The sequence below is a fragment of the Tachyglossus aculeatus genome, chromosome 9 (genome assembly GCF_015852505.1).
Source record: "Tachyglossus aculeatus isolate mTacAcu1 chromosome 9, mTacAcu1.pri, whole genome shotgun sequence".
NCBI lineage: Eukaryota > Metazoa > Chordata > Mammalia > Monotremata > Tachyglossidae > Tachyglossus > Tachyglossus aculeatus.
Window position 1 is genome coordinate 9009446 of NC_052074.1, and position 20970 is coordinate 9030415.

The window sequence follows — 20970 nt, forward strand, 5'->3', positions numbered from 1 at the left end:
GATGTGTGTGTGTCTTTGTAACTGGGTGTGTGCCCCTGTCTGTGTAACTTGGTGTGTATGTCTCTGTGTAACTGGATGTGTGTGTGTGTAACTGGGTGTGTGTGTCTCGTGTGTGCCTCTGTCTGTGTAACTGGTCTTGTATGTCTCTGTGTAACTGGGGGTGTATGTCCCTGTCAGGGTAAACTGTGTGTCTCTGGCTCTGTGTAATTGGGTGTGTGTGCCCCTGTCTGGGTAATTGGGTGTGTGTGTCTTTGTGTAGCTGCGGGGGTGTCTCTGTGTAACTGTGTGTGTGTGTCTCTGTATAACTGTGTGTGTCTCTGTGTAACTCTGCATGTGTCTGTGTAACTGGGTGTGTGTGCCCCTGTCTGGGTAACTGTGTGGGTGTCTCCGTTTGTGTCACTGTGAGTGTATCCCCGTCTGTGAGTGTGTGTGCCTCTGTGTAACTGGGTGACTCTGTTCGTGTCACTGTGAGGGTCTCCGTGTGTGAGCGGATGTGTCTGTAACCGTGTGTGTGTCCCCCTGTGGAGCTGTGTGTGTCTGTAAGTGTATGTGTCTCTGTGTAACCGTGTGTGTGTCCCTGTGGAACTGTGTGTGTCTGTAAGTGTATGTGTCTCTGTGTAACCGCGGGTGTGTCATTGTGCAACTGTGTGTGTCTGTGTGACGGTATGTGCCTGTCTGTAATTCTGCGTCTGTCTTCGTATAATTGCAAGTGTTTCTGTCTCTAACTGTGTCCCTGTGTGACTGTGTGTGTGTCTCTCCATTCATTCAGTCGTATTTGAGTGCTTATTGTGTGCAAAGCACTGTACTAAGCGCTTGGGAGAGTACAGTAGAACAATAAATGGACACATTCCCTGCCCGCAAGGAGCTTGCTGTCTAGAGGTGAGCTCTGTGTAACTGTCTGGGTGTCTGTGTAATTGTGTCTCCGTGTAACTGTGTGTGTGTGTGTCTGTCTCTGTTTATTCATTCAGTCATATTTATTGAGTGCTTAGTGTGTGCAAAGTACTATACTAAGCATTTAGGAGAGTACAAACAATAAACGGACACGATCCCTGCCCACAGCGAGTTTACAGTCTAGAGATGAACTCTGTGTAACTGTGTGTATGTGTCTTTGTGAGTGTGTGTGCACGCGTGTGGGTCTGTGTATGTGTGTGTGCTCCTCTCCGTGTCATTCTTGGGCAGAGAGAAAAATATGGAACCACACAATTTATTTCCCTAGCTGGAGAGGGGGGGAGAAATAATCTAACACACTTTCCAGAAGTCAGATATTGGTTTAGCTAATATATTCAGTTGGCTGAAACTAAGCCCATTGTTCTTCTCTGCAAATAGTTGGGCCACTTGTGTGGACCAGTTTGGATAGCTTGACTTAAATTCAAAATCAAAATCCCTTGTATTAATGTTGATCATGGAAACTCCCTCCAGGATCCCGTGTAAGTGTGGGTAGTTTCCATTTTTAAACAGTATACGTTAAAGGGTTTTCTAACTACGGGATTTTTGTGTTGGACCAGTTGGCGGTACCGTATTACCCATTTCAGACAGTGGGAATGTGCGGTTTACTGCTATAGATTTGGTGAAAGCTTCAACTACTCAGAATTAAATTAATTCGGGATTCTCGTTCAGACTCCAGTGATAAATTCTTGAACGTGCTTTTAATTATGCAGGCAGAATTAGTTGTTTTTTTCTAAGTGCAATGCGGTCTCCCATGTGACCCCTAAAAATAGATGCTGTGGAATTGGAAAGATACAGTGAATATCATTACTCAGCTCAAAATAAACAGAAAAAAATCTCCTTAAATGCACATTTTCTCACAAAGATACTTAAGCTCACTAATAACTGCTAAGTTCAAGATCTTATATTCGTTTACTTTTTTTTTCTAAATAGGTAAATCTATTATTACTGTGGCCACAGTGGTTATTAGGTGCATGTGTCAGGAGATTCTGAACAAATCCAAATGAAGTCCCTCTTAAAGGGTTGGGCTGAGAGTTATCTTTGTTCCATGAGTTGTGGAGCATTGTCGCTTAGCTCTCTCAGGATATTATATGTTGAAAGAGTATTATATGATTGCTTCACAGAGCCTACCCCCATTTGAAGATATTTTTAAATCCGTATCTTTTCAAAACCGAGCTCTCAGTTGCCTGCTGATGGATGCTGACAAAGTCTATAAGAGGCACATATCTAATCAATCCAGCGGTTGTTTATCGAGCACTTTACTGTGTGCAGAGCACTGTACTAAGTGCTTGGGAGAGGACAATACAGCAGACAGATTCCCTGCCCACAATGAGTTCGCAGTCTAGCATGGGAGATAGACATTAATATTAATAAATGAATTTAATATCAAGGGAATTATTTACCTTTTTTTGCTGTGTGAAAACTAGGCATTCTCAAATTACATTCAGTCCTCGCAAGATAATTATAATTGTGGTATTTGTTAATCACTTACTGTGTGCCAAGTACTTGTAGGAATTGGAGGGGTAGATGCATTATAAGCAGATTGGGTAGTCCTCATCCCACAAAGCTCACAGTCTGATGGAGGGCTAATAGATGATTTGTCCTTTATTGATGAGGAAACTGAGGCACAGAGTGGTGAAGTGACTTTTCCAAGGCCATCATCCGGCAAGTAGCAGAGCCAAAGTTAGAATCCAGGTCCCATGATTTCCAGGCCAGTGCTCTTTCCACTAGGCCATGCTGCTCCCCCAAGATGCTGTAATTTTAAAAAAACTTTAAGAAAAATCTGCCGGGTGACAACTCTTTGTTTTTTCCAATAAATGTATTTTCTCAGTGTACAAAAAAGTTCACTCAGTTATCTGCTGAAATTTGGGAACTCTTAATCAAGTTCATGCCTTAGGTAACCACTACATCCTATTGGAAGAAACCCTTGCTTATGGTTGATTGATTCCCTTCCTGCACCCTGACCTAGGTAAGTGATTTACAGGGAGTACTCCTATAACACTGCTTTTGCCACTTGGGTTTTGGATTGAACACTACTGTGGAATTAGAGAATGTCCATCCATCGGTTCATATCTGGTAGAATGTGATGCGATGTCAGAAGTAATGGACGTACGGCTTATAGAGCTTTGGTCATGATTGTGAGGTTCTTCAATAGGGTAGCCCCTGGATACTTTCATTTAAGTGTCTTCAGCTTTTAGGTGGGAGGTTTTCTTTCAAAGAGAGGCCTTTATAGTCTTTACCGTGAGGTACAGGGCCTGCAAAAATGAGCCTGTTGAAGGATGGGAGAGAGAGCTGGTGGTTTTTTTTGCTTTCCCTTCCAATCAGGGTCAGTGATATTTGAGCGCTTACTGTTTGCAAAGCACTATACTAAGCACTTTTTTATGGTATTTGTTAACCATGTACCAGTGTGCCAGGCTCTGTTCTAAGCGCTGGGGTAGATACAGAGTAATCAGGTTGGACACGGTCTATGTCCCACATGGGGGTCACAGTCTTAATCCCCATTTTTTAGATGAGGTCGCCGAGGCACAGAGACGTCAAGTGACCTGCCCAAAGTCGCACACCAGACGTATGGCAGAGCCGGGATTAGAACCCAGGTTTTTTTTTGACTCTCAGGCCCAGGCTCTGTCCATTAGGCCACACTGCTTCACTTGGAAGAGTACAGTACAATAGAGTTGGCCATTTTCTTTCTCTCTCTTCCTTTACCATCAATTTATGAGTAAGGAGTAAAGGGGTCCTAAGAGCACAATCAAATCCCTTGGAGGGCCTGATATGCCCCATATACACACATACACACCATCTTCCAAATGTTCTCCATCTTCGTACTGCTACACTGACAGCTTTTTTTTTCAAGTACTATTTTATACACACTATTTCAAAAGAAGGCTGTCAGAAGCCCCCAAAGTCAATTTAACAAACTTATTTACCACACAAACTAAGTGAAGGTTATCTGATGCAATGCCTAAGTGGCAATTAAAAGCCACCGAAGGGCCACCGATTGGCAAGCCTCATAATAAAACTTTCACCAATCATAAAACAGAGGAGCAAAAATATAATGTGCTAGTCATACTCTCACAACATATGTCGTTTAGCTGACATCTGAAGCATTTGTTAGCACTTTTTTTAAAAGTTTACTAAGCTATGTTTTTATAAACATTTATAGACAACACAAAGTGCCACCGTCCCTGGTCAAACATGTTCTTTTGATTAGAGCGCTAACCTGGAAGTTAAATCATTATAGTTCCTCTGCTCAGGGTGACCAAAAATTTGATCAGTCTATACCTCAATTTTCCCACTTGCAAAATGGTACAGCCAGTTTCCTTTTAACATGAGGATTAAGGAAAGCTGATGCCAGCATTTACCCTTTCAGATATCACACACATACGTGTGTGCATGCAAGTAGCTACTTCTGATAACACGGTACACCAAGCTTAACATTTTAGAAAGAGTGTTCCCTATTCCTCTTCTGTATCCTAACCAAAATGCATGGCGGACTCGATTATATATTGTTTCTTCTAGGATCAATGGACATAATTGAATGTATATTTTCATTTTAAGTGTATAAAATTAAAAATCGGATCTGAAAATTGCACTATAAAATTTACTTTGCTTCATGTTCATTATACGTGTTAGGTGACTGCTGAAGAATCCTTAGGAATAGTGTCTGATAGATATAAAGTGTGGAAAAGCATGACTACTTGATTTCATATAAAGAACATTTCTTTTCTCCCCTCATTTCAGTTCTAAAAGATGAGTCGTGGATATCCAGAAAACAACAATTTTCTTTGTGACAATAATCAAATGGTATTGGACATGATTCTATATTCTTTAATCGAAGTCCCTCAGCCTATCAACTGGGAAACTGTGGCGAGGCTTGTTCCAGGATTTACGTCCAAAGAGGTAAAAAAAAAAAAAAAAATTAAGGGTGTCTGAGGGAAAGTTTCCACCCTCCAGAACAGAGTATTTAACATGCAGTGTTTCTCAGATATTAGAAAATATAAGTGGATTCTAGGTAGCACACTTTTCATTATTCAGAATTCACTTTGATTATTTTAAAAGTTTATGCCGCCTTTTGCACATTTGTAAGTTTCATTCATTCAGTTGTATTTATTGAGCATTTCAGGGCATTGTACTATACGTTTGGGAGACAGACACAGGGAGGGTGTTTCAGGCCAGAGGCAGGTTGTGGGTGAGAGGTCGGTGGCGAGATATGGAGGAACGGTCAGAACGTTAGTATTAGAGTAGTGAAGTGTGCGGGCTGGGTTCATTCATTCAATCATATTTATTGAGCGCTTACTGTGTGCAGAGCACTGTACTAAGTGCTTGACTATAGTAGGACAGTAGTGGGGTGAGGTAGGAGGGGGCAAGGTGATTGACTGCTTTAAAACCAATGGTGAGGAGTTTTTGTTTGATTTGGAGGTGGATGGACAACCACTGGAGTTTCTTGAGGAGCGGGGAAACGTGGCCTGAACGTTTCTGTAGAAAGTTTCACATTTTCTCCTCTTGATAATGAATGTTATCATCGTAAATGGTTTTTATTGAGCACTTTCTAAGCGCAGAGCACCGTATTAAGCACTTGGGAGAGTACTGTACACCAGAGTTAGCAGACACATTTGTGTTGCCGCAGGTTCATAATTAATACTTTTATCCGAACACCAAAAGAAGTGTTTCTGTGCCTTAGTTTTTATGTTTGATAATTTCATATTCATGGCTGCAGAATCCTAGATTCATTTTTCTCTGTAACAAGGACAACTAAGAAATAAGTAAATGATTCTTTTATAGACTTAGCCATTGATTTGAATAAATCAAAACTAAACTTCCAACCTCTGGTTTGTCTAATTTTGCCCCTTCCCTTCTCGAAGACTCTTATCCAGAGTATCTACTTGAGGCATTCCTAGATGAATGAACGAACTAATCAGTGCTTTTGATACTAGGCAATAAAAATCAACTTCTATAGATTTATCCATCTGTACAGGGAGAGGACCATTTAAGTCATTTTTGTTCCATTTCCATTATGCCACAAGCCATGAGTGGGAAGTGTGCGGTGAATAGGTGGTAGTAAGATACTTAAATAGCTGCTGGGTGGTGAGCTGAAAAGGGGCAATCAAGAACAGGGCGGGGAAAAGGAAATTTTTAAGAGATGTAGTGGAGTATAACCCAAGACAGTACAGCAATATAACTTAGTTTGGGGAGATAACTTCAGCAGATAGACCAACCTCATGGCTTGTAAATAAGAAAGAAGCTGTATTTTTTCAAGTGGAAACTGAGTAGATTGTCACATCAAGGAGGAAAAAAAAACCAGTCATGTGCTACACAGCAGATATTTCAAGGGCAATAAGGGATGGTTTTTTAGGTTCGCAGTATGTTTTTGGTGATCAGTTCTTTGGTATTTTAAGTCACACCACCACCAAAGGTAAGTTTCCCTACGTGGTATCATCTTTGAATATGAAATGCCAAGTAAGATTCATTCAATCTATGAAATATAAGTGCTTGGGTGTAGAACACATCTGGCCAGGATAAGAGTGTGTAACTGGCACTTTGCAAACCACTATCACTATAATTTAATTGTTTCACGCAAGATTTCAGTTCCAAGGCTTGTCTGTTGCTCATAACAGGAGAGTCCACCACCACCGTCATTATCGCAGTGTGTGTGTGTGTGTGTGTGTGTGTGTGTGTGTGTGTGTGTAGAGCTTCGTATTGGCCGGCGTGAACTGTGTGTGGATTAGCTTCAGTTGATATTTAATTTGTGTTTCACTGGACATCTGTAAAATGGCTCTCTGAGCAGTGTTTATGTGAAGAAGTTCAATGATTCTGGACACAATATTGATCAAGGCAGCTCAACAATTAGCAACAGAAGAACACACACACACACAATTCTTCTATGTCTGTTAGTGTTGCAACAGAGCGTGTGTACATGTTTTTGTGCTTGTACACATCTATTAAAAACAACTAGGGTGAAGCATAGGTAAGACAGAAAATTCTGAATATGGTTTACAATGAGATCAGTTTAAGGAAGAGTCAGTGCTGACTCATTAAAAGTACTGGGGAGTGGTCAGAAGCTGATGCTTTTTGATATTTGGAAATGGTCACATGTTTCATACTTGCAGTGATAATTTTTATAAAAGGAACTACTTCAGAAACAAGAAATTATAGTTTTCAAATCTTCATTGCCTTTTTGTTTCCTGGCAGTGTGCAAAAAGGTTTGAGGAGCTGAAAAGCAGTGGAAACTCACCTGTCGACAACCAGTATAATCCTCTGATGGCTGCTGGAGGGAGTCCTGTTGAAACTCTAGCAACATATATCCAGGCTTCACTCCTTGATACGCAAGAAGAGTTTCAAGAGGCACCTCTTGGGCAGAATACAGTTTCCAAAACAGGTAAGTTTTTAGAACAAAGACTGTAAGCCCATTGTGGACAGGGATTGTCTCTATTGCTGCATTGTACTTTCCAAGCGCTTAATACAGTGCTCTGCACACAGTCAGAGCTCAATAAATATGATTGAATGAATGAATGATTTTTTTTACCATAGCCATCTTTCTTATTCTTGGTGAAATTCTAGCTTTCCTAATGAAATCTCCCCCTTATACCTCTGTTCTACTGTTGAAACCTTAAAGATGCAAATTTAACTGAAAAATAAGATGATGTGCAAATGCTTACCTTTAAAATACAGTGTGCTGTATTTTCCTGATTTAAAGTTTGAATTTTAAAAATATTTCATGTTACTTGAGAGAGCTCTTTGGCTTTGTTTCAGGTTATATTTTCTTGGGTTTTTGCAACGATCTTTTCTTCTTGGGCCACTGTTTTTCCCTGTCAACCACAACTTGTCTTCTGCCAGACTCGTTGCTTGGCAGAAAGCATGTTTTCAGTAATTTAAAAAGCATTCATTTTAATCCTCCCAGTGCCTAAATTTACTGTCTGATAATGCAGGGCCGGGCATTAATTCAGGCCATGAGGAGATAGGTTGCATATTTTGCTGAATACAGTTGGCTCCCTGGCTCTGGAAGAGTTAATGCCCCTCCCAGTGAGCATAGGAGAATTGGACTTGATTAATTTTATTTTTCTCCTATAATAATAATAATGATGGCATTTGCTCCTGGAGAATTAGGGGAGGGAGAGGAGGGCAGGAGGACTGGTTCTGAAATAAAAATCTGCTAACAAAGTGACACCCACTTTCCTTCCTCTGTCCCTTCCCAAGCACAGCACACAGACATCCACAATCAGCATAGCTGCCAGCCAATTTCTCTATTTATCCCTAACCTTAACGCTAGCCCTTTTCAGTAGTGTTGGGGGTTAATGGGGAAGAGTTCACTTAGCTCCTTTCTAACATTCCCTCCACTAATGATTCTCCATATGAAGCAGATGTAGTTTTCCAGAAGGTCTAGGGGAAGGATGGAATGATCCTTTCCCCCATCCTTAGTTTCCGAGGGTGCATTGCTTTACTTCTGGGAGCTCTCTGCTGTTGAGATTAAATTTTAGCCGTATCTGCGGAAGTCTGGATAATATAATGTGGTTATGTTAGCTATTGGTTGATGTATTTCCCTTGTTCTGGAAAACAGTGCACTCTAATTTATTGTGTTACCTACTTGTATTATTTGGGAAAAAAATATTTTACCTGCATTAAGCCACTCCGTGTCTTTCCATACTACCTCTTCTGTACTGTAAGAAAAATGAAAGAACAAATGCTATTTGACCTGCGATTTCTTCACCTACAATTGGAAATGATGTTTTTCACACCACTACCATGCAGAATGTAGAAAGCCCCCACCCAGCCTCAAACGCTAACTTTTTTCTATATGTGTTTGTTTCTGCATTTAAGGAAGACCTAGTGTAGCTTCCACAAGGAATTGTTCTTCAGAAAGTGAGAACTGTACTACTCGTAAAGGTGGAGAAAATGCTGATGAAACTCAAGGGTAGGAGGCCAGTTGTTTGCTAGCTAACAGCTAATATCAACTTTAAACTGTATATCTGTGGTTAGAAGACACATTGTTTACCATAACTTTGAATTCTTAAATGATCGAACCTTGGATATTTTTGATAATTTTATTTATGTTCAGTGATAATGTCAGTGACTGAAGTACCCCATTAATTACACTTTGCGGTTCTGTTGGTAATGTTGTTTTGTCTAGCTCCAAAACATGCAGCAGTTTGGGGGCTTGTGGAAGTTGAAGGGGATACAAAGTCTAATTGCCAAATTTTAATAAATGACTTGTGGAGTCCAAAGAACCCTCACCATCTTTTCACCTCATTGACACTTTTATACCTATCCTAGGGATTCGGCTGTTTTTATTACCAATTTATTACCCACAAGATGTATTTTAGGGGGTTTGGAGTTTTGGTTGGGAAATTTGGCATACAGTATTATGGAAAATTTAACTATTGCAAATCTGTAGGATGCTATTCAGGATCAATGTATTTTTATTAAGCTTTGTTGCATACAAACCTCATTGTACTCAAAGACCAAGTAAGCAATGATTGCCAACTAAAAAGAGCTCCTAAACTATGTTCTTTTCCTAACTAATACTGTTTGTGCATTCAGGCTAAGTTCTTTAAACTAACTTATTGCCTAGGAGTAAGAAAACGACAAATTTAGATGTAAATCATTTGATATTGATAGTCTAAAAATTTGAACTTTATAATAATTTAGGCCTTTGCATATAGAAGCCATTCTTGATTGGAACAAGTCGTATCCTTATCTATTTTTGTGCTATTCTTTACGACCCAGCATGGGGTGGGGAGAAACTGTACCTTTCTAAAAACGTACTCTAGCTTGTGTATAGCTCATTGCTTTGATGAATCTCCAACCACCCCTAAAGTCCTCCTTTTTGTTCTTTTGGGGTAATACAGAGGCAGATGTGGATTGAGACAAAGTAAGACAATGTTAAATGCAGGGTAAAGAAAATTCAAGGGTTTCTTAATTCACTGAAATCATCTTTATCGAATTCCGATCGAATATTCCAATTTCATTCATTCTTTTAAAACAATGCCATTTTTCACACATTAATCAGCCACTTTGCCATCTTGCTGACCCTCTTGATTTTTTAAAATTGTAAAAATCAGTACTGAGAAATAGAAATTCACCTGAAGTCAAACACACAACTTTTTTTAGTGTTTAATGCAAAGAAATAAGCATTCTTTGTCAGGAAGAAAAATATTTTTGGCCTTTATAAATCTTAATGATTCTTAACTAGGGCTCTACAGTTACGTTGAAGGTGGACACCTATGACAAGTCTAAAACTGGACTGGTGCTTTTGTAAACTTAAAATGTACCTCAATTTCAAAATTAAAAATAAATTATAGAGGGACAAGAAAATATTTTGTTTAAATTATTAACTAAACATTAGACCATTAAGAATTTTTGGCATGCTAATCTAAAATAAAAGTTGATATTTTATCAAGTGAACTTACCACTTCTAAAATCCTGTAATATTCAAATACTGTTGAACTCAAATTTGAGACAAAAAGTGCCGGATTTTTTCCCCTCCCATTTCCAGTAAATTTCAGTATTGTTTGGCTCCTCAACTTTATCTGTAATTAACTTCTTTTCTGTGTAATTTTTTTTATCAAGGCCAAATATGGTGATCCATGTATGCGATGAAGCAAAAAATTTGAAAGAAGATTTTATTTGCCCTCGTGATCTTTTGATATCAGAAATGAAGTATTTTGCTGAATATCTATCCATGGATGCCCAGCGTTGGGAAGAGGTGGACATTTCAGTTCACTGTGACGTTCACATCTTCAACTGGTTGATAAGATATGTTAAAAGGAACACTAAAGAGAATGGTGATTGTCAGATGCCCACTTTAGGTAACAGATGATCTATTACTCACTTGTTCAGTAAGAAATTGGAATGTCACCTGGGAGTTATTTGAGCCCAGATGATGAAATGTAAAAAATTGTTTGCAGAGTATTATTCGTAACCAGGGTGCCAACAACTATTAGGAAATCAACACATCATTCTTTTTAAATAATTGTTATTGTTGTATTTTACTGATTGAAATGGGATACCTAGCAAGCAAATAAGTTTTCAAATATTAAAAATGACATTTCTACAATCAGCTGCCAAAGGACAGAAACTTGTAGTAAGAGAATGTGGCTAAACCCATCTACCCCAGCACAGTTGTTTCTGGACAAAATTCCAGCCTGCTTCCAAACTCAAATTTCCATATTTTATAATGAGAATTTAAGGAAGAGGCTATTGGTAAGTTCAAGATTTAATGTCTGCAGTGTATTTTATTTCAGAAGGCTATATTTTATGTTGAAAAACTCTCCTGCAACGATCACTATGACACTTGAACACTGGAGAAGAGTTTCTGAAAAGTCATTAAATTCTGAATCATTTAATTTAATTTGAAGGACTTGCAGTGGTCCAAGGCAAGCGAACCATCAACCACGAGAATGACATCTGAGTTTCATGATCATTTTGAATAAACTAGCCAAGGAAGTAGAATATTAAAAAAGGAATATGAACCTTTTTCTCAATAAGCATGTGGGTTTTCATGGAAGAGGAAGGTAAAAGCCCTTTTAGATTGATGCAGTATTTCACTTCCCTGAGCAAGCATGGAGGAGTGGAACTTTGACCTCCCCCCAACCTCCAAATCAATGTCTGCATTTATAAAACTTCTCAAAATAATCTCAATTCGATTTGCATGACTATTAAAAATCACTCATAAATCTGCATTTAAGCCTCCAAACATTTACAACATTCCAGACACTGATATCAGTTCATTAGCTAAAATTTCACCCTTTCTTGGAAATTGGCAGCCATAACATTTTTTAATTTTTTTCTGAAATATGACTGGTAGAGTAGGTTGAAGATTGTCAAAAATAAATTACATGAATTGCACCATTGAAGAGCTCTTCCCTCCCTGATCATCCATGTACCTTTTGAAGTCAGATATTCTACATTTTTAGGAAGTGGTGTCAGCATCCTTGTAGTAGTGATATATTTAATAGAGTAATTTTTTATGGTATATCATGCATTTAACGCAATGCAGAACAACTTAATCATGACAAAATGCTCAGAAAGAATTTTTCTTAGGCTCTATTTTGTAAGGGAAGAAAAGAGTCGACCTTGCCTTATTCTGTAACTCAAAGCATTCTGCTTGTATGTTTGATTACAGAGCCGTTCTCTTGCCCATTTTCACTTTCCCCTAAAATTAACTTTGAATTTTCTTTCTTCTGTTTATCTGAGCTACTCTTTTATAATATACTAAGTTTTTCCATGGATCTGACTTGTTCAGAAAAATAACAACCTCCTTTTAAGTGACGTGGAGCCTGTCTATGGAAGTTCTCCTGCAGATCAAAGGGACCACTTAATTAACCACTTTTTCTTTATTTTTAGAGCCAGGGAATGCCATTTCAATTCTTATTTCTTCAGAATTTCTTAAGATGGATTCATTAGTAAGTATTGATAAGATTCTCAGCAGAGAGAGCAAAATTTGTCAACTATGGGCCCCATGTAGGACTGGGACTTGTGTGACCTTTTCATCTTGTATTTAGTACAGTGCTTGGCACATAGTAAGCACTTAACATTTGAAGGTATGAGCTCCATGTGGATGGAACTGTCCTGACCACATTATCTTTTAAATACCTCAGGGCTCAGTGATTGGCTGTCAGTCAGTGGTATTTATTTAGTGCTAATAGATGCAGCGCACTATACTGAGCGGTTGGGAGAGTACAGTACAACTGAGTTAGCAGACACATTGGCACATAGTTACTATTATACTTGATGAGTATTTGACTACCATGAGCATCTCAAGTTTCCATTCTTTAGGTGTCTAGAAGATGGTAATTTATCATTCTTGGTAATTTACCTTTCTGACTATTTCAGTTCAAGAGATCAGAACAGGCTAAATTGCCCACAATAAAGATTGACTAATCTTCCATTTTTTAAACCACTGATTAATGATTTGTTAGACAAATTATGGTGTATTCCAAGGAAGTAGCTTACTTAGAGATAGTCCTTCTGAATGAGAGCATTAACTTTGTTCCCAAAAGGACATTTGTTTTGGCAGTAATCTCAAAGGAAACCCACCCTCATTAAATAGTGTTGTGAAAATAAAATGACAGAACTATCTTTAACATGATAATGCTAAGCTAATACTATGAGATCATTTATAGTCCCTGCCTTAAATGGAGCCTGCAGTCTAAGCAGGAGGGAGGGCAGGTATTTAAACCCCATTGTACAGATGAGAATACTGAGGCACAGAGAAGGTGCCCAAGGTGACAGAACAGGCAAGAGGTGGAACCGATAGAACTCATTTTTCCTTACTCTCAATACTGTGATCTTTTCACTATGCCAGGCTAGGTCTTATTATCTTCTCTGCTTTCATCAGTGAAGCTTGTTTTATAGCCAAGTACATAACTTCTCTTTTATAAACCAATAAAAGATACTAGGCAGACTTATGTATCCCACATTTATCTCCACATGTCTATATGTAAGAATAATCATTTAACATCTATACATATTAATGTTTTATTCATATTAATATCTGTCTTCCCCTCTAAACTGTAAGCTCATTGTAGGCAGTGAACGGGTCTGCTAATTCTGTTATTTTGTGCTCTCCCAAGCGCTTAGTACAGTGCTCTCTGCACATATTAAGCACTTAATAAATACAGTTGATTGATATGGCATTACCGCCCATGTGAAATGTAAGATTTTAAAAAATCTGTGTTCCTGTGACTTAGAGGTAAGCGCCAGGATGGAAAATGTAACTGTCTTTACTTCTTTGTTTTTATTTTATTTGGATGAGAGTTTTATGTATTCTCAATTATTATAAATATTATTTTTTATGCAAATTTGCTTTCTACCTAAATGACATGGCACACAACACTAAATGAAAACTTTTCAAGAGGTCTTCGTAATGTTGGGTATTGACTGTCTTGGCCTAGGTGCCCTGAGAACTAGTGTATCTTTGTGAGGGATATTTCCTAGTTTGGAAAGCTCCATGATCCTTGGAAAATACTTAGCTGGGAATAGAGTTTAAAGCCTCATCTGGCAACATCTGTGGAATGGTGCTTTAGACAGTTTGACAGTTTGATTAGTTGACTAATCAGTACCTAAGTGAGGCATATAATCATTTTTTAATTATTCAAATGTATTAATATGGGGCTTCCTTTAAACTTCAAAATTAATTTTTTTAACTTTTTTTTCCTTTAGGTTGAACAATGTATTCGTTATTGCCACAAAAACATGAATGCCATTGTAGCCACCCCATGCAACATGAACTGTATTAATGCTAATCTCCTTACTCGTATAGCTGACCTCTTCACGCACAATGAAGTTGATGATGTAAAGGACAAGAAAGATAAATTTAAGAGGTATGTTTCAATCGTTAGCTTCTAAACGTATGCCTTTTTTTAAAGTCAATCTGTACCCTCTATGCCTTTTTATTTTGCTGATGAAGTTACATTTTTAAAAACTAGTGTTGACTCGGCAGTTCAGTAGTAATCAGTAAGATGCTTGTCACTTATTTTTGATAAATGAGATATGCCTAGTACAAGGGGTTATAGAGTATGTTCCAGTAAATCATGGGGAGAAAGGAAGCCATCCAACTGAAATTTAAATAAAGTACCTACGATATAGGGGATGGGATAGAAATGACTATTAATAAATAATAATAATAATTGTGGTATTTGTTAAGCACTTACTATCTGCCAAGCACTGGGGTAAATACAAGGTAATCAGGATGTCCCATGTGGGGCTCACAGCCTTTACCCCCATTTTACAGATGAAATAACTGAGGCACAGAGAAGTTAAATGGCTTGCCCAAGGTCACACAGCAGACAAGTGTCAGAGGTGGGATTAGAACCCACGACCTCTGACTCCCAAGCCCGTTCTCCTGCCATTAAGCCACGCTGCTTCCCTATTGAGAGTTTTATTTATTCTCAATAATGAAGTGCAATTTTACTTTATTAAATTTTAACTTTTTTAAAATTGAGGTGGAATGCCCCAATTTTACCACATTTGGGAGAATAGACGTATCTGTTGGTTTGAAGGCTATGCTGCTGATATCAAAATTACATTCAGGGGTAGTGCACCTTTTCTGGCTCCTTACCGTTTGGAATAAGCATTTCTCACACACCAATGGTGCAGAGGAAAACTTTGTCTAGGAGCAGTCCGGCATCAGCAGACATTTACTTCTACCTGTGGGATAACGTAGAAAGTTCTTTACAGTATTAAGTACTTTCTATGGGCTAAGCCCTGAGGTAGAGATACAGGGGCCTGTTGAAGTACCTCCCAAACTAGAAGTTAGGAAGAGCAGTTGTCTGATCCCCGACTTTACAGATGAGGAAACTGAGACACAAGTTAAATGACTCGTCCAAGGTCACGCTGCAGGCTAGTGGCAGGGCTTGGGTTAGAACCCAGCTCTCCAGATTCCCACTTCCATGCTTTTTTTTCACTAGACCATCATCATCATCATCAATCGTATTTATTGAGTGCTTACTGTGTGCAGAGCACTGTACTAAGCGCTTGGGAAGTACAAGTTGGCAACATATACAGTCCCTACCCAACAGTGGGCTCACAATCTAAAAATAAATAAATAGAGTAATAAGTATGTACAAACACATATACATATATACAGGTGCTGTGGGGAAGGGAAGGAGGTAAGATGGGGGGGTTGGAGAGGGGGAAGAGGGGGAGAGGAAAAAGACCATGCCTAGACCATGCCATTATTGTTGTATTGTACTTTCCCAAGTGCTTAGTACAGTGCTCTCCACACAGTAAGTGCTCAATAAATACTATTTAATGAAGACTCCCAGCAATTACCTGACTGCAAAACCACCCCACAACACCAGCCCTCCAATGAGGGAAGACCTATACGAAATAGCATCCAACCATCCATCTCTGAGCCATCCTTAACTAGGCCATGCAGTGTAAATTCTGTCTAACACTTTGAAGATCTACCACCCACCTTTGAATGTTTTTCTGTATAAACCACTATAAAACCATTTAAAAAAATCATTAGACCTACAAAAATAGTTAGACCCACAATATTTTCACTGATACCCTCTCATCCTTGCCCATCCACAGTAACGTATAATGCTCCCAAAGACAACACAAGCATTTACTTGGGACAGATACAGTCAGGTGTACTCAGTAGGCAGAGATTTTAATCACAAGCAAACAGAACGAGAAAGGAGACAGAGTTATTTCCTTTTGGCTCACTACCTTACTTTCCAGTTAGATCCAATATGATTTCCTTTATATAGTAGGCGTGTAAACTGATCCTTATTTTCACGGCTAATGAGTAAATATTTTTCTAGTTAGTAGAAATCGGATATTTTAAAAGAATTTTTTTTTCTGCTTGCCATTAACAGCAAACTTTTTTGCAAGAAGATCGAAAGACTGTTTGATTCTGAATATCGGAATCCAGATTCCCGAAGTAATGCAGCAACGTTATACAAGTATAATAATTTTCTAGTCCTCTTTATTATTAACTATATATCAGATGAATTATTTGCCATTATTTTATTCATAATTGCAAGTTTCACTAATTTTTTTCTTTGTGAATTGCATGTGAATGTAGATGCTGTTTGTGTAAGAAACTTTTAACTAAGGAAACGGAAAGGAGAATTCCTTGTGTTCCAGGAAAAATCAATATAGATCAACATGGGAACATTGTGTACATTCACTTAAGGTAAGATGGAATAGAATTTATTGCTTTCTTGAATGTAAATGTCGCTCTCTTTTTGAGACAACTTTACTGCTTTTCTAAAAACTAAGTGTCACAGTGCACTTAACTTTGTTCTGTTCTGTGTGCTTTGCTGTCATTCTATTGGAAACGATGCTTATGTGTGCTGTCTTGGCCCAGTATTCACTGCAAGCTTTAAACTTCAAAATATGGGAAATTTCTGTTTCATATATCATTTAAGTGCCTGCTGTATGAAGAGCATCATACTTAACCTTGTACAGAGTTATAAAAAAGCAAGAAAACAGCATCCCTGCCCTCAAAGATCTTCTAATCTAATGGAGATGGACTGAAAAGCGTTACTGAATTCTTCAAGTAGACTGCATTATAGGAATTGCTCAAGTAGACTGCATTATAGCAAGTATCATGAATGTTTTCTAAAGTCTCAGTCTAACCTTTTGGCACATGGTCAAATCAGAACGAAACTTTCAAAAGATTGCACCAAAATTATACAAATAATTTTGTAGCTAGCATTAAAACTGGAGTTGGCGACCTTATTTTTGCAGAAGAACCCAAGAAAATGAAACCTTTGAGTAGCTGGTGTACAAAAAAGCCTTACAACTAATGGCATGCAAACTGCCTCTCCCTCTGTGCATAGAACCAGCGTGGGTCAGTGGAAAACAGCACGGACTTTGGAGTCAGAAGTCATGGGTTCAAATCCCGGCTCTGCCAATTGTCAGCTGGGTGACTTTGGGCAAGTCACTTAACTTCTCTGTGCCTGTTACCTCATCTGTAAAATGGGGATTAAGACTGTGAGCCCCCCGTGGGACAACCTGATCACCTTGTAACCTCCCCAGCGCTTAGAATAGTGCTTTGCACATAATAAGCGCTTAATAAATGCCATCATCATCATTATTATTATGTCATCATTGACAACATTGTGCCATGTAGCTGCTTCATAACAACAGCAGTTCATTCATTCAATCGTATTTATTGAGGACTTACTGTGTGCACAGCACTGGACTAAGTGCTTGGGAAGTACAAGTTGGCAACATATAGAGACGGTCCCTACCCAACAACGGGCTCACAGTCTAGAAGGGGGAGACAGGCAACAAAACAAAACATGTGGTCAGGTGTCAAGTCATCAGAATAAATAGAAGTAAAGCTAGATGCACATCAGTAACTGTTGCCGTCTGCCTCCACGTGTCCAGCACAGTGGGGAGACAGGCACTCGCAATGGAAGAACGCAGGCCAGGCGAGTCTCAAGGTGGACAAGGAGACTGTTTATTGGGTTAAGCAGCAAGACTTTTATATCTTTCAGTCACATTCTGTATTTTTCCACGTTGCTGTGTTTATAACTAACACAGCCATTCTGTAACCTTCAAAACCAGTAACAAGCAACACCCGTCTATGCAAGGCCGTAGGGCCGATAACAAGTAACTCTTGCCTGTCCACAGCTCTCCTCGCAGTTCCTTGTAGGTCTTCCTGTGAGCACGGAAGGCCTGGCTTACTACTTAGGCCCAGTAATCGATGGGCCAGATGTTTGGTCTGCCACAAGTAACAAAATAAATAGAATAGTAAATATGTACAGGTAAAACAGTTGCTGCCAATAGGCATGGGAAAGGGGAGAGAAGGGGAGGAGAGATGAGAGAATGAGAATGGAGAGAAGGAAAAGGGAGGGAGGGGAGTTAAGAAGGAAAGGAGAGTGTGATGGTCCACTTGTGACAGTGGCCCCTAAGGACCCCTTTGAGGTGAGGGGCCATGTCTGTGGCTTTCTTGGGGTTGGCACCCACTCATTCCACCTGGCAGAGGGTCGCACGTGGGCTTACTGTTACTGATGGTCCAGGGGGCTACCTCTTAGTGATTTGCTCCCTCCCCTCCCCACCCCTTTCCCCCCATTCCCGCTGCAGTGGGCCAGATGGACCTCATCAGCCCCCCATAATCTGCCACCACTTTTAGGTACCCAGTGACTGCAGCTGCTGTGTGTGACAATTTAATTATACCCTTATTTTTTCAGAGATAAGACCTGGGAAGTTCATGAGTATTTGGGTAACCTCTATGAAGAATTAAAATCTTGGCGGAATGTGTACTGGCGGTTATGGGGAACTGTTAATTGGCTGACCTGTTCAAGGTGTCGTTATGTGAGTGCGGTATGCTTCTTCACCCCCATTCAGTGTTCGTAGTTGCTTGGAAACAAAACATAAGTGATATGATCTTATGGGGAGAGAGCCATTGGAAAGTTAGTATTTTTACCTCCGAATTGAGAATATCCATGTGTTAAATTGGCAAAATATTGGGGTTTTATTCTTTCCATTTGTTAAAGCAGTTTTTTTCCCCAAATCTGTTGCTATGCCAAGGAAATTCATTTGAACCTATAAAAATTAAAAGCTTATTTTTCCAAATACTTTTAAATTATAATATTCGTTTTTGTATTTTGGTCATGCTCGTTAGTTTTTAAAGCCAAATAAGTATTTTTCACCTGGACCCTGGTATACCTATTTTTCTAACATCTGTTCTCATTCCCCCTGCTTGGTTTCTCTTCACTCCACACTGTTCTTGAATAATTAAGAATTTTTCAAGAATTTAATGGAAACTTATGGAAGCTTTGCCGTGAGTTTATTGGAGGAAATGGCCTCTATAAACCTAAATAAATCCTTATCATATTTTACTCTTTTTAGGTACCAGTGGATGCTTTGAAAACTAAATCCTCCTTTTTGTCATAAAGAAGCTTATGTGACTATTGTCATGTTAAGAAGCCTTCACTTTCTAGATTCAGTTCTAAAGAATATACACTAATTTACCCCATTCTTTGAAATTAGATTATGATTCCACCAAAGCCAGTTGTGACACTAGGACTTTGTAACTATTGCACACTTTTCCCTTAGTTTTGAAGTATGTTGGCATCATACCTAGTCAGAAAATCAGATGTACAAAGTAATCGTTACCTTTTCACAATGGAAAATGCTTTCAACATTATAATGAATTAAAAAATGCAAACTTGTTTCCAAAAGATTCACTTGGTATGGAATAGCTTCCTCATGAACTACTTCCTGACAGGAGACCAGGACTTGGAATTCTGAAATACAAATCACTCTTCTTATACTCAGCAAAACCATCAGTACCTGGAAAATACAGTGTTTTCAGTGAATTATCTAGGTTTTCTCCAAATCATTTTCCTAATTTATAAATACATCTATTATCTCAGTTGGAAATTTTAAATTTGAATCATGAGTATTTCTGCATATGATTCCTTTAATAGTTGTAGAATTAGCCACATTATTTTTAAAATGTAGTTTATCCAGGAAAAATTGGAGTGAAACTTGTATGTCACTTTTCAACAAAAACTGTTGAGAGAATATTCCAGGTGAGGACAAGCTGACACTCTTACTTTGAAGGAGTTTGCTAAAGGAAATAGAGGGTTAACAGTTTCTTGGAAAATTATGATAAAATGATGGATAATTGCAAATATAATATTATATTCTCCTTTTTTTTAAATCAGTCTTTCCTTTGTACTGAATTATCACATTGCCAGTATCATTCAGAATCTGTACTTTATCCTGGTGTGGCAAGTGAATTAAGTCCCACCGGCACTGGAATATATCCATGCTGTAACCAAAAGGTTCTTCGCTTTGACCCTGCTCAGCTTGTAAAGGTATATTTTGACAACTTTTATTTTCGTTGTGACCCTTGGTGATTCTTAATTATTATTGCATTTTTCCTTGCTAGATTTTATAGCTCTGATCTCATCTTTAGCAGCAGAGAAAACTCAGGTTACTGCTCTGAATGAAAATGTATTTAACAGTATAGTTATGGGTTTGAGAAATAGGAAACATGGCTGGAATTAAATATTGCAAACATAGATTCTTTTCCACTACGGTGACCCTTGTCTGTGTTTTGTCACTGTTGAAAAGAAAGTGGATAGTCCTGTCTTTAAAAAAAAAAAAAATCCCATCCTTGCACTGACTGGCCCATCAGAAATGTAGTTTTTATAGTTTTGAAAAGGAGTCCTGCATATCCATTTGATCTGAAGATGTTTGCATGTAAAACATCTGAAAAGTGATTGTGATTTACTAGAGGGGGCTGATTTAGGATTGAAAGGAAATTACAGTGATAATTTAGGGGCTCGGGAAATGAGGCCCGTGAAAAAAGGTATTTTGTCTGGAAAAGAGAAGTTTTGAAGGATAACTTGATTATACCAAGAAATGAAGGTTTGTTTTATAAAAGGTGCTCAGTAGTTTATTTCTGTATTCACAAATGAATGGAAATCTTGGGTAAATAACTAAGACACTGGAATATAAGCATTCATCGGTGTCTCCCAAGTGCTTAGTACAGTGCTCTACACACATTAAATGCTGGATAAATACCATTCAGTGATTGATTCAAAATGAATGTTTCTT

At 38.5% G+C, this 20970-nt stretch overlaps 1 protein-coding gene across 10 annotated transcripts in view; it reads left to right on the forward strand.

Moving 5' to 3' along the window:
* The window catches only part of KIAA1841 (KIAA1841 ortholog), a 47912-nt gene that overhangs the window by 4442 nt on the left and 22500 nt on the right, over nt 1-20970 (forward strand). For 8 of the 10 annotated variants that reach the window (XM_038751144.1, XM_038751142.1, XM_038751146.1 and 5 more), the window contains exons 1-10: nt 4693-4842; nt 7132-7318; nt 8758-8851; nt 10507-10745; nt 12283-12341; nt 14101-14261; nt 16263-16349; nt 16472-16582; nt 18591-18714; nt 20073-20225. In XM_038751144.1, the coding sequence (XP_038607072.1) occupies nt 4693-4842; nt 7132-7318; nt 8758-8851; nt 10507-10745; nt 12283-12341; nt 14101-14261; nt 16263-16349; nt 16472-16582; nt 18591-18714; nt 20073-20225 (1365 nt within the window). Of the gene's footprint in view, nt 1-2801; nt 2915-4683; nt 4843-7131; nt 7319-8757; nt 8852-10506; nt 10746-12282; nt 12342-14100; nt 14262-16262; nt 16350-16471; nt 16583-18590; nt 18715-20072; nt 20226-20970 lie in introns of those variants that run through there. The other 2 variants (XM_038751148.1, XM_038751147.1) reach the window with 2 other exon arrangements.